We start from the raw sequence: 13653 nt of genomic DNA on the forward strand, positions 1-13653 counted from the left end.
GTTGTCTTAAGGTTGCTCCTGCAGCAGCACCAGGTAAAAGGAGAGCTGCAGAAAACCTTTGTCCAAAATTCCAAGCTGCAAATTTGTCTTTACAATCAGATGTACATTACTCAGCAGATCTTTTCTCCCTACTTTTATGTTCTTTTAACATTTTTGCATTAGGCATTAGCAAGGAAAGCTTTCCAAAGCTGCATGGACCGCCTTTGACATTTGAGGGGATTGCAGGCCAAATTCTGTCCCCACAAATGAGAAACATCCCTTATGGCAATTGTAATGGATCCTGGTTGGACGGTGTGTTCATCTTTACTGTCGAATTGCACCAAGATGTTTCATTTTTATATATTTTTTAATTTGGAGTGACATTAGGCTTTTCTGGTTGGCTTTAAGCTCAGCTTCCAGTTCAGACCTCCTCTGCATTGTTATTTTGCCAAAAAAGTCCCTGAGAACTGACAGAATTGTGACAACAGAAGCAACATCAGAGACACTAATTGCCTGACAACAGTCAACACAAATAAATTGAGCCTTGGATTTTTTTTTTTTTTTACTGCTTACTTATGCAATCATTCAGTGCCAATACTAGAGGGGAATGTTCAAGAACCTGGTCTTTCCGTCCAGCTTGTACAGATCCCATGACACATGTCAGAACCCTGATTAATTTGTAAGCAAATGCACACTAGCATGTTTGACATTCTTGAATGTGTAACAAGAAAGAATAAGCATTCCCTTAATGGTTTAATACTTTTGAACACGAGCAACATCGAAAGTAGTTCTGAAATTGAATTCCTGTAAGGAGAGCATAGGAGAAAGCTTAATATGGTGGGCAAAGGGATAGTAGTGCGTTAGCTGCCGTTACAGTTAACTCAGTGGAGCATTATGGTGCTTTTTAATATGTCCTCACTCAGTTTCTGTAGCACAGGAGTTTGCTGTGACTACAGTGCTCTATCCTAAATTTTTAAATGTGCAGATATGTTTTTGCAGACCAAGCTGGGCACAGAAGACTGGGTAGTTTGCTTTACTGGCTTTGTCTGGGGTAGAATTAATTTTCTTAGTAGAATCTGCTATGAAGCCATGATTTGGATTTGTGATGTCACAGGGATGTTTCAGTCACTGCTGAGCAGAGCTTACACAGAGTCAAGGCCTTTTCTGCTCCTCATCCCACCCCACCAGTGAGGAGGCTGGAGGTGCACAAGGAGTTGGGAGGAGACACAGCTGGGACAGCTGATCCCAGCTGACCACAGGGATATTCCACACCATATGGCATCATGCTCGGCATATAAAAGCTGAGGGAAGAAGGAGGAAGGGAGATGTTCAGAGTTAATGGCATTTTTTTTCCCAAGTAACTTTCAGGGTGACACAGCCCTGCGTTCCTGGAGATGCCTGAACACCTGCCATGAATTCCTTTTTTTTTTTTTTTCTTATACACAGAGCTTTTGCTTTACCCATTAAACTGTCTTTGTCCCATGAGTTTTCTTACACTGGGGAGGAAATGAGCAAGCAGCTGTGTGGGTCTGAGCTGACTAGCACAGTTAAGTCATAACATTGGTTTAAAAGATTTTACTGTCTGGTTTGACTGGAGGTTTGTATCAGACTCAGAGAAAAGTGATTGAAGGTGTTCTCTTCATGTACCAGGCAGGAGACTGTACCATTTCCGATAAAAGAGTAAATACTGTTGGAAGCATTAATGACTGTGCCTACCTTAATTATGGCATGCTTCTGCATGTGACATGTCCGTCCTTCCTTCCTTCCTTTCTTCCTTCCTTCTCTCCTGAGGACGATGTGGACCAAAACTTTCCCAGCCTCTTTTTGTAACCAGGCAATTTAATGATGTGGAAGAGCAACATTGCCGGTTTCAGTGTCACTGTTATGGCACGGTAAAAAACTCTTCTGCTTTATCTCCTGCACGCCTTTCACCAGCTTTCACTCTTGGATGCATTTGGTTTATTTGCACTGCTTATCTTCCAACTGTTCCTCAAATGACCTCTTGTTAGGACTATTTAATACTAATGTGTCTCCCTGTGTCGTATAAACTGTTTTAAAAACTAGAATTTTAATAAGCGCAAGAATGGCGCAGCTGTACGATAAAGCTTTCATTAGAGGATTTCTTAATAGAACCCACTTCCAGTCCTTGATTGCATAATCAACAGCTAATGAACTTGTCTTGGTAACAAGAGCTACGGTGTATTACATCCTCTCCCGAGAGTAAGTGGAAAGACAATTGTACCAGCCCAAGAGGACTATTGATTGTTCACAGTGTGAATTTGATTACCCTTACGGGGAACTGAACAAGAGATCATCTTCAGCTCTGCTAAATGGATTTTTTTTCCACTGAAAGTTATCGGTTCACTTTCATACAGGGCATTCAGGGGGCAGTAAACACAGGGAGTGTAATTTCATTACAGATTTCCTGAGTCTGCAAGTTTGGAAGCACCAAAGGCTGTGAAAGAAAATATGGCTGCTTAGTTCAGGTCCTCTGCAATGTGTCTCTGTGTTTAAACCCAGTGGGAACTCTGAAGGGACACCACAGCTCATTGTGTGTTGCTTGTCTTGTTGCAGGAGGGAATCCCAAAGGGAAGTTCGCTCTGGGACTGGTTCAGAATGAGTGGAAGGTTTATGTTAAAAGGCCTCTGGATCGGGAAGAGCAAGACATTTATTATCTGAACATCACTGCCACAGATGGCCTCTTTGTGACCCAGGCTGCTGTGGAAGTGACTGTCACTGATGTTAATGATAATAATCCAGTTTGTGAACAGGTGAGTTAACACCACCCACAGCAATCGGCCGCTGTGTTGGGAGTGATGCTTTCCCTATGGGTGTCTCTTGCTGTGTGCAAGTATCCAAAGTATTCGTAGGCAATGCTGATTTACATCCTTATGGTCTTAGTTGAAGAACGTGCAGTGATCTGGGAGAGAAATAGGATAAAGCATTCCTGTGAAGCCAAGATTGAAGGATCTTACAAAGCTTGCAAAGGAGTCTTGTATACAGTGGCCTTAGTTGGCTTTACAACAAATGATGCGTTGTGAGGTGGCGTTGGGCAGCTACTCCTTCCCAGCAGAAAAGAAGGTGGTCTCCCTTCACAACCCAAGTGGAAATGTCATCAGTCTAGTTTAAGTCCAGCTTTCCTCCACTTTCCAGATGCCAGACATCCAGTGGAAAAGGCAGAAGAATGTAGCTTGCTGTCCTGTTGTCGGGAATGCATTCAGTGTGGCCTGACCACAGCTTTCAGAGTGCTAGCTGTCGTGTATTCTGTGGAAAGGCAATCTGGGGAATTGATGTTAGTGCAATAGAAAGGTCTGTGTGAAAGAAAAGACATGATAAAACCCAGAGTTCCTTACTGGTACTACTCACAGAAAATAACTATATATTTGTGTGTGTGTGTGCATGCATATACTCGTGTAATTCCCTTCGTTACATTATCACTCACTGATGGATTACTGTCATTGCAAGAACTGTTCTACCACTCTGGGGAATCACAATCTGTATTTTCCTCAAAACTGCTGGATGAGGTGATAAAAACAGTTGTTTCTGTTAGCACACTCGTCAAAATTTTCATTTCATGGGTGTCAAGGAATAAATAGAAGATACAAAATCGTATCACATTAAACACCTAAGATGAGCTCTATTCAGAGTCATAATTTGGCATTGTTTCTGTGACACCTCAAAGCTTAACAGTGATTTGAATTTCTAGGAATGTGTTGTGTAAAGGAAAATTGTTTCCTATATAGAAAGATGCACTACAAGTAGTTTTTAAAAAAAGGTTGTACAAAGACTGTAAAATACCACTACAGCATAGCTTACCTGTCTTGTTTTTGACTCTAGGTTGCATACACAGCATTGTTTCCTGAAGACATTCCATCAAACAAAGTAATTCTTAAAATCAGCGCTAAAGATGCTGACATTGGGTCCAATGGTGAAATTCGCTATTCTCTTTATGGTTCTGGGAACAATAAGTTTTTCTTAGATCCAGAAAATGGTAAGATGACAACCAGATGTTTCTGAATAGCCTTAATCCCTCAACATCTGAGTGCTGGTTTCCTTACTTAGGTTACACTTGGCTTTCAGGTGGTTGTTCCAGTTTTGGCAGGTGTGGGTGAGCATTTGAATGGTGGAGGGAGAAAGAGCGATGTCTTTGTTGGTCAAGTTGGTTGTTATAACTAGAACAATGGATATTGATCCTTTTGTTTCCCTGCAGACTTCAAGTTAGATCAGAGATTTATCATAGAACCACAGGATATTTTGGGCTGGAAGAGAACTTTGATGGTCATCTAGGCCAACCCTCTTGCCATATGCAGAGTCATCTTCAAATAGATCATGTTGGTCAGAGACCCATCCAGTTAAAAGTTTTCTTGGGCAACCTGTGCCAGTTTTTCACCACCCTAATCATAAAAATTTTTTTCCTTATATCTAATCTAAATCTACCCTCTTTTAATTTAAAATCATTCCCCTTTGTCATATCACAGCAGGTACTGCTAAAAAGGATGTGTTTCTGTGTCTAGGAGTCTATAAATCTTGAGAGTGACAGAAAGACTTGGAAAAACATGGTGGCATTCATACGGGTAAAGCTGTAGGCTGCTGTAAAGCCACCATGAATGGCTTGTCATCCCTGCACTCATATGGCACCTCACTTTTTTGGGTAAAGAGGAAGGGAAACTGATGCTACTGTGAGTTTTTAATCCATTCATTGGAATAAGCAATGTTGGTTTTGTTTCTCTTTCCTATTTCCGGGAAACACATGATTTTGAGACACTTAGGCTGTCTACAATTAGTGATGTTGCTGCAGTAATAATGATAGCTGCTGCTTTTAAACAATTTCAGGTGAGCTGAAATCTTTGGCCCCTCTCGACCGAGAGAAAATCCCTGCATACAACTTGGTTGCCCGAGCCACTGATGGTGGTGGCAGGTTTTGCCAGTCAGAAATCCATCTTATTTTAGAAGATGTTAATGATAATCCACCAGTGTTTTCATCTGACCACTACACAGCTTGTGTTTATGAGAACACAGCCACTAAAGCTTTGCTAACAAGAGTCCAAGCAACTGATCCTGATGTCGGTAAGTGGACAGCATTGCAAAAAATAATTGATGTTCATGAAAACTCCATGGGTTGTTGGAATTACTATGCAGATTCATTTTACTGTTGCTAAATTTCATTTTCTCCTCCTCCTGCTTCTTTATCCTCCCCATTTCTTTCTCTTTCTTTACATCAAAATGACTGTGTCTGAGCTTGACATAATGGTGTTACAAATAGAGAAGCATTGCAGCAGCCACAGAAGCATGTAGTCTTCTCTTGATCAGCAGTAGCTATGTTTAGGGGAAAATGATCGTTTGGGGGCTAAATTGTGACTTTCTTCCTTCTTTCAGTGGTCTCACCTCTTTTCTTGAGCCATGATTTTCAATACCCATGCCTCTATTTATGCAAATAATATAGTTACATGCCACAGGGACCTATACCTGATTAATCACAGCTTTTCTAGAGTTTTATACTGCAATAGCTCCCATTTGTTCCAGCTGGTTACTTTAGCATAAAACTATTGTACACTGGGAATGTACATTATAAATGTTCTGGTTATTTAACTGCACATTCTTTGAAAGTGTAATAGTTTATTATATGAATATCTTAGCCTTGAAATCTGGGCCCAATTATAAATATTTAAAGGGGGGGTCTTTTTGCATAATACAGCAGTAAAACCTACTGAATATTAGAAAATTTTTTAGGTCATTCACTTGAGTTGAAATAAATAAATCCCTTAGTGTGTTTTTTTTTTTTTTCTTCCTGTGTTTTGGAGATGTTTTGTAAAAGCAGTGGCCTGAGTAGTTTCACGTAATAAGCAGATCTTTCATTCAATGAAAAAAAATTTTTTTTTTTTTCCAAGTACAGTGCATGCTGGAAGTCTCAGTTATTCGTGAGGCTGATAGTTTGGATATACAGGAATTCATAAAGGAGAAGCAAACATTCATTAATATATCTATGAAGAGCTGCATTATATGCCGTGGTTGAAAACTCACTATTAAAATTATGATACTGTCCTGCAGTGAAAAGCCAATTACTGGTGGTAAACTACTGAACCATCTGAAGAGACAGTGTTGTTATTTTCCACTGTTGTATTAATTACCATTTTTCTTGTAGGTGAGATGACATTCAAGAAGAGAGGGGACACAATTAAAATAAAAAGTTGTCAATAAAAGTTCTTGCTAGCACCAACTTTACATAATAAGATGGTTAGTAAAGAAAAAAAAAAACCACAAACCATGAGCTAGTTGCTGTACCTTCCTTCTGAAACTAGAGAAGTTAAATGGAGGGATGCACATGAATGAGAAGGGGCTGTGTACTTCCTTAATGCTTAGACCTGAAAATCAAACCATACATTGTATCATTAGTGTCTTTTTAAAAGTCCCTAAAACTGGATTTTGTTCTAATTACTGTTCTGTTAGTCCCTACTAAAATCACTGATTCCCTATTGCTAGATAATGAATGAGTTCAGGTAGAGTAATGTTCCCATGAGAGAAAAATATATTATTGATATTCCTGATGGGCTGTGATATTCCTCTAAGGCGGTTTGCAATGTTATCCTGAAAAGATCAGTGGAGGCAGTAATCATTATACAAATAAATTTTTAACATCTAGGAAACATCTTGCAGTCAGAATTTGCCTGCTCTGCTTTGGGCTTGAAGGGCCATGTAGTATAAGGACAGGAGCATGAATATTGAAGCCATTGAGAGAAAACTTGAGAGAAGTCCCTTCGTGGTCCACAACTAAACACAGTTTAACAGAATCCTGAAAATACTGTGGTTGGGCACTGTTGGATAATTACAACAATTTCCAGTTAAGAGAAAAATAGTGTTATATGTGCCTTGTGCCTTTGATATGTGTTGAAGTTTCTGATCTCATAATATCCTGTGAAATTACAGGACTGAACGATAAATTTCTGTTTAATATATTTATAATTTGGATACATACTTAGAAACTGGACACACTGAGGGAGAATTGTACCAGCTGGACACACTGAGGGAGAATTGTGATTCTTCTTCACAGTGTTTAACAGAAGAAAACAGCTTTAACTGTTTAGTAGCACACAAGTTTATTTTCCATAACCTCTACATACAGCTGGGGATCTTAAATTACATGGTCTCCTGAAGAAGAGAGAATATACATAAGTCTTTTTGTTAGAATATTTTAGTAGTTTTAATTGAAAACAATCCTTTCTCCCATACTGCTGCGATTGGAAATTTTTGATATTTCCACAATATGGTATTTGCTACTTACTCACCACCAGCAGGTTTGGAAATGTTCAAACTAAGAAATGAAAGCAAAATGCTGGTTTTACATTTTTTCAAGAGGTTCACAGGAAGCAGTGAATTTTTCACCTCCCACTGTCTCCAAAGCAAAGTGCTAAAATCACTCCATTTTGTTCAAATTAAGGCACAAGAAGAGCTGGAGTGAATTCCGAGGTTTAATTACCTGAACAAACCCATCAGACAACTACAATATCACCCTGTTTCAAAGGAATTAGGGTCGTGCTAGGGCAGCAACTCTGAGGAAAACTACATGGGACTTTGTGGCAAGTATGATGTTAAAAATTTGATAAACTTCAGAATAAACGTGGAGCCCAAACCTGAGGTGCAGGCACATACTCATTTCCAGTGCTGCTTGTCTTTTCTGCATGCACAGTGAGTTGTGGCCTCGCTCACACAGTGCAAGAATGAATGACAGCCTCATCCAAGCTCAGCAGTGCTTTAAGCGATGGTTAAATCCTGCCTCACTTGCAGATGCTGTGCTTTGTGAATGACCTCCGTGCTCAGGCCTGTTTCCAGGATGATTGATGGTGTAGTCTACCAAAGGCATGAGCACTTGCTGCACTAAAAATGAACAGTGCATTATCCATCCTTCTGCAGTCTTCTTCATCACCACTGGGGCATCAGATCAGCCATCCAGATCTGTAGTCAGTTTAGTGATTTCACTGACCGATTGATTTTTTTTTTTTTTCTGGGTTTATGATGAGTATGAGGTTCTAATGCTGCTCAAAATGGGAATAGCCTTGTCAGGCAGCTCTGTCTTGCCTGCCACTGCGTTAGCCTATGTTTAAAGCCATGACTGGTAGTCATCAGGCAGATCTTCCTCATTCCCTGCACAACCAGCCAGTACAGATGGACTGGGCAATCTTGAAGCCAGCACCTTGCTTATATTGCGTGCAGCCAACAGGCAGGAGAACACAGGCATGTAGGTAAAAAATTGGCAGGAGTGGCCTTTATGTGGTTGCAGAGTTCATGGCAGTGTGCTGACTGCCCTGCTCTGTGTTCAGCTGCCCCTCACCCCCAAAGCCCTTCCCCAGCCTAGGTCCCATGCCCATGCATCACGCAGGAGCTGTGGTAACGTGCATTCTGCTAGAGCCATCTGGTATCCATGTTTTGGTTTGGGAGGGCAAATCTAGGAGCTTCGCAGAGTCACTGATGAGACTGATCTGCTTCTTCCTTGAATAGCAGGCATCTTGTCCAACCACCCCGCTCAAGCAGGGACACCTACAGCAGGTTATCTAGGACTCAGTCCAGATGACTTTTGGCTACCTCCAAGGATAGAGAATGCTGTTCTCCAAGGATTGAGTGCTGTGCAGCGTGAGCATCCTGGAGGTCCTCTGGGAATAACCAGAGACCTGCATTGTGAATACAGAAAACAGCGTAACATCCTCACCATGATCTGTTGTACGTTAAAAGAAAGTGTAGTTTGGGGAAATACCCTCCCATATCTTACAGCAGATTTAATAGCACTGAGTAATGCAACCTAGAAAAACAATAAGCAGTGTGCTACTTTATTCAAAGTGTTTTCTTGCTTTTGTGTGTAGGTTGCCCGGAGTTTTAAATGTGTCCCAGCTTCTGTGGGGCTTGTAGCCTCATGAGCAGAATGGTATAAGGTTTATTCACCAATTCTGAAAGAAACATCCAGGTAGTTTGGGGGTCAGTAGATTTGAATGGTGAGCCTGGATTTCTGTTCTTTGTTCTTAGCATTTGAAGCTTTGGTACTTAGGTGGGTGTGGGAGAAAAAATGGGTGTTGAAAACCTAATTCAGGAAGCCAGGGTAGGATCTGAGACCCGCCCAGAGATATGTTTATACAGCCAGGTTATATGGCTTAGTTGTGGTTGAGTTTGATTGTGTTCTTTAAGCAGTTGTATAGAGTTAAATATTATTTGGACCAGGGTTTATGAGAAGGACTCTGTTGTGTGGAGGGCTGTGAGCCCTTGGCACAAGAGCCCTCTGCACTCCCTTGGAGGAGAGAGGCCTCAGGGCAAGACGACCTTCCCTAGAGATAAGCAGCCTTCCTCTGGGTCATGGTGACAAAGTGAACCACTCCCAGCATGCCTCGTTTCTATATGGTAGTAGCCTGTACCGGCTGGTTAATTGGTTTCTACCCCACCCCCTGCCTTTCCCATAAAAGCCCCCTGTTTCTGCCCCTCAGTAGGGAGCCTTTGTCCCTGGCCTTCCCTTCACAGGGGCTGCTGGACAATAAAAGCTACCTCTGTGGAACTGCTATGCGAGGCTCCTGTCTCTCTGTCCCCAAGTTTGCCTTGGGTGATTTCACGAAGGGCTGAATCACAGGAGCTGGAATCACTTGTAGCTGAGAAATCACTAGACTTCCTGAAATCACTTGTTGCCCAGGGAAGCCAGTCAGCACCCCTGGAAGAGCTGTTCTTTGCAGGATGCTCTCTCTAGGAAGGTCGTGGCACACCGGGTTGCCCACCCCCGGCCCCCTGATAACAACACTGTTGTCACCTGATTAGTGTATTTGTGTTTAATCTGGAGAGTTTAAATCAATCAAGTCTCTAATCAGTCTGATTCTTGGTGCGGGGAGCTAATTATTCACCTTTTCGCAAAAGGTGGAAAAGCCTCAGCAGAAGAGACTCAGCCTTTCTGGGGGAAGTTGTTTGACCTTCTTAGGAGGAGACTTCTGCTTCTGAAACCCAAACTTCTCCACCAAGAATAGATGGGGAAACTGGCAAACTGGGGTGACAGGAGTGACATTTTCTTTCAGCTTCTGATGGAAAATTTTATCTTGGATTTCAAAGAAATCTGTAACAAAACTGATATTTTTCCTGCAAGGTTTGACCTCACTGATTTTGATGTTTCAATAAATATTTGCTTTGTCCAAAAAAGCCCAAGCCCCTACCATGTGTGCTCACAAGTCAAGTGCACAGGAAATAAGAAATGTCTTTTCTAGGGAAGAATGGTAATATGACTTCTCCTTCAGGTTTCAGCCAGTCCAGCTTAAGAGTGTACCTACCTCCAAGAGGATGGGGAAGCAAGCATATTTTATCTTCTTTTTCTTCCTGTCCTCTCTTGGTGTCAATGAGAAAAAAAGGAGAAAGAGCTAAAGCAATAAAAATGAGGTATCTATCAGAAATAGCAACCAGGGAATATCGATAGTTCTCTGAGGTTTATCACTGGTTTTCAGAAAGCGGCATCAAGATGCTGGTGAGCCCAGCACAGAAAAAAATCACTCAGGCTGTTCAATGGGTCACCACTTTCAAGAATACATGCATGGAACTAGAGTACAGACTTCAGCCTTATCAATGGTGGGCTTTGGTCTTGAAGGAATTAGGGCAACTGAGCCTATTGCAGTCACAGCTGCCTCACAGCTGGGCTTGGGGAAATGTAAAGTGTTGCTGGGTGAGGTTGCAAAAACGTCAGAGAGAAGTGCAAGACAGTCATAGCTTGATTGGAGGACAGCTCTCTGAATGATGTGTAATGGTGAGTAACAAAATAATAGAAATGCTAAAGCAGATACTGATTTTGGCATTTTCTGGCAAACGCAGTACACAGCAAACCTTTGCTTTGCGTGTTTGTTAATGTTGGGCATATCCCTTAAACGGGATCTAAAACTTCTGGGGCATTCAGGATCTGAAAAAGACGAAAGCAGGGATCAAAATATGAATAACAGAGATAATAGGACGGAAGATTTACTAAAACTCAGCAGCCAATAGGTAGTTAACTTCGGCAATGAGGCCAGCTAGATGGCATTTTTGGGTATTGTCTGAGTTTTTGTAAGATAAATATTACAAGATCCTTTACAGAGGATGACTCAGTCTCTTTAAAATATACATGGTGCTTCCTATATCTTCACCCACATCGTTGCCTCACAGACTTTTAAAATAGTACCAGGGTTAGGGCTCTAATGCAGGATATGAAGGAGATATGAATTATTAATCCCTTTTACTCTAGCAATCCAAAACCTCATTGCATGAAGTAAGGGCTGTAGGTGAAGTAGGGAAGCCTTTCCACTGGCACTGAAGCTGTTTTCAGAAAGAATTCAGGAATCAGCCACAAAGAAAAAACCAACCAACCAATCAACCAAAAAACAAAACAAAACAAACAAAGAAAAAAAAAAGAAAACCCACACAAAAGGCATGAGTGAGCATTGCTCTATAGCCTAGTGAGTGACTTGCTTCTGGGCTCTGTTCCTCAGAGCTTATTCAATGAATAGTAATAGTCCATGATGATGTACCCTTGTACTCCTTCTCTCTGGAAAGGTGTTTGTTGTGTAAAAAAATAATAGGCTCTTTGCAGTTTAGACTGACTTATTGTTAGGAGGTAAATAAACCTGGGGATTTTGATAGAAAACCTCTATCAAAACATTCAGCATGACCCTGTTGAATCCCTCAGAGGGCCAGATTTTTAAAGCTTCTGGTAGGTAGTCAGGGGAATGCAGTCACCCTCCTTGCATTAAAATAATGAGATGTGTGTATCAAGATGACTAAAAGCTAGTTTGTGCTCAGCAACCGGCAGCCATCAAACCAATCTCATTTCCTTCTGCAGCATGTGAGGAGGCCATATAGAAATAAATATTATGGGTGTTAATGGCTTAGGTTTAGTGAGTTTATTTGACATTGTACTGCACAATATTTTTATGTGCAAGCCAGGGAAACATGGTCTGCACCAAACTGTTATCAGGGGAGTTTGTCATAACCATTACACTGGAGGGATAAGTTACAAAAGCTGCTGGGTGCAGCATGGCTCCTATTTTGATTCCTGAACACATAAGTAGGCGTAAGGACTGTATTGCTAAATGTCAGAAAGCAGAGTGGTGCTGCAAGTTTCCCTGGATAGTGTCGAAGCTGCAGTTGTGGTGTTTAACAGTTGGATAAGGAGTATGGAAAAACCCAGTGCATGTCATCAAGATAAATGACATCCTGTGTTTAGGCAAGAAAACCAAGCGCACTGGTGGTGTTTGGGTAGTGACTGACTGGGCAGCAGAACTGCAGAGATGCAGTTGTATCACTGTGACCCATGGGCTGAAGGTATTTATACTTTCCTAATAGTGTAGAAAGGCAAATACAAATGAGTTGGGTAAACCAGAGTAATGCTGGAAAATAGAAGTAGTTCTTTCTGTTTATTTGGTGTTGGCAAATCCTGCCCTGAAAGGCTGTGCTGTTTTGGGTACAGCACTTCCAAGAAGATGTGGGCTACATCTTCCAGGAAGATGTACGAGATTGACAAAAAAGATCACAAGTCTGGAAGAAAAGTCAGGAAACAGTTGAGAGGGCCTGCCAGGGAAAAAAAAGTTGAGATGATAAAGTATAACAGTCTTTAGCTGTCAGGTAAGTAGCTCTGAGGAAGGAAGTTGACCCTTGTTCTTTCTTTTTTCCCCTTGTCTTTTATTAATTTTATTCAATCTTGGTAAAAAGTCAGAACAAGATTTTTAGTTGTAAGAAAAGAGGCACTGAGGTGTGTTATCCAGGGAGGTTATGCAAGTTCCTGATCAAAGGATAGGCCTGTGTTTGGGGATAAATTGCATCCATCTTGTCTTTGTGCAGGGATAAATTAGATGACCTCTCGAGATTCCAGCTGTCTTTACAGTCTCTCATTTCTAGTAGTTTCTTTAATTTTTGAGATTTACAGGACATTGGTAAAAACATAGAGGCAAAGAACTAGATGAAAAACTGTACCTCTTGGATTATGTTGACTGAATAAACCCTGTATTTAAACTGGATCACTGAAACATACATATGTATGTGGGCATGTTTATGTATATATATATATACACAGAGGCAAATTTGAGCACAACTGTTTATATAAATATGGTGTGTATGTATATATATATAATACAAACTATTTGAGCACAAGTCTGATGAGGAGTGGCTGGGGGAGCTGGAGTTCTTTAGCCTGGAGAAAAGGAGACTGAGAGGGGACCTTCCTGCTCATAACAGCTACCTGAAAGGAGCTTGTAGTGAGGTAGGGTTGATCTCATCTCCCAGGCAGCAAGTGAAAGGACAAGAAGAAATGGCCTTAAGTTTTGCCAGGAAAGGTTTAGATAGGATATTAGGAAAAATTTCTTGACAGACTTTAGAATAGTCTATCCAGGGTGGAATTATTACCCCTAGAAATGTTCGAAATGTGCGTGGATGCGCTGCTTGAGGACACGGTTTCGAGCTGGGTCGACAGTTGGACTCAATGATCTTAGAGGTCTTTTTCAGCCTTGATAGTTCTAGTCATGCTTTTATATATGTATATATGGTTTTTATCTGTCTCTACACTTGCATTCCACTGCTTCTGGTTATGTTTCTCTATTTTGCCAGCTGCAATGTGTAACCCTAAATCAGGTATAGCCAAAATCCCGACTTCAGGAAAATTGACTCGGGAGCACTGAAGAAAACAAGTATACATGTCAAGTG

The 13653-nt window shown here is 41.1% G+C and overlaps 1 protein-coding gene across 4 annotated transcripts in view; it reads left to right on the forward strand.

Moving 5' to 3' along the window:
• FAT3 (FAT atypical cadherin 3) overlaps positions 1-13653 on the forward strand; it is a gene marked incomplete at both ends in the record, with an annotated part of 308065 nt that overhangs the window by 240069 nt on the left and 54343 nt on the right. For all 4 annotated transcript variants that reach the window (XM_082279046.1, XM_082279048.1, XM_082279047.1 and 1 more), the window contains 3 exons: positions 2554-2750; positions 3817-3970; positions 4813-5046. In XM_082279046.1, the coding sequence (XP_082135172.1) occupies positions 2554-2750; positions 3817-3970; positions 4813-5046 (585 nt within the window). The remainder of the gene's footprint in view (positions 1-2553; positions 2751-3816; positions 3971-4812; positions 5047-13653) is intronic.

Source organism: Coloeus monedula (assembly GCF_965178545.1).
Source record: "Coloeus monedula genome assembly, chromosome: 3".
Lineage (NCBI taxonomy): Eukaryota > Metazoa > Chordata > Aves > Passeriformes > Corvidae > Coloeus > Coloeus monedula.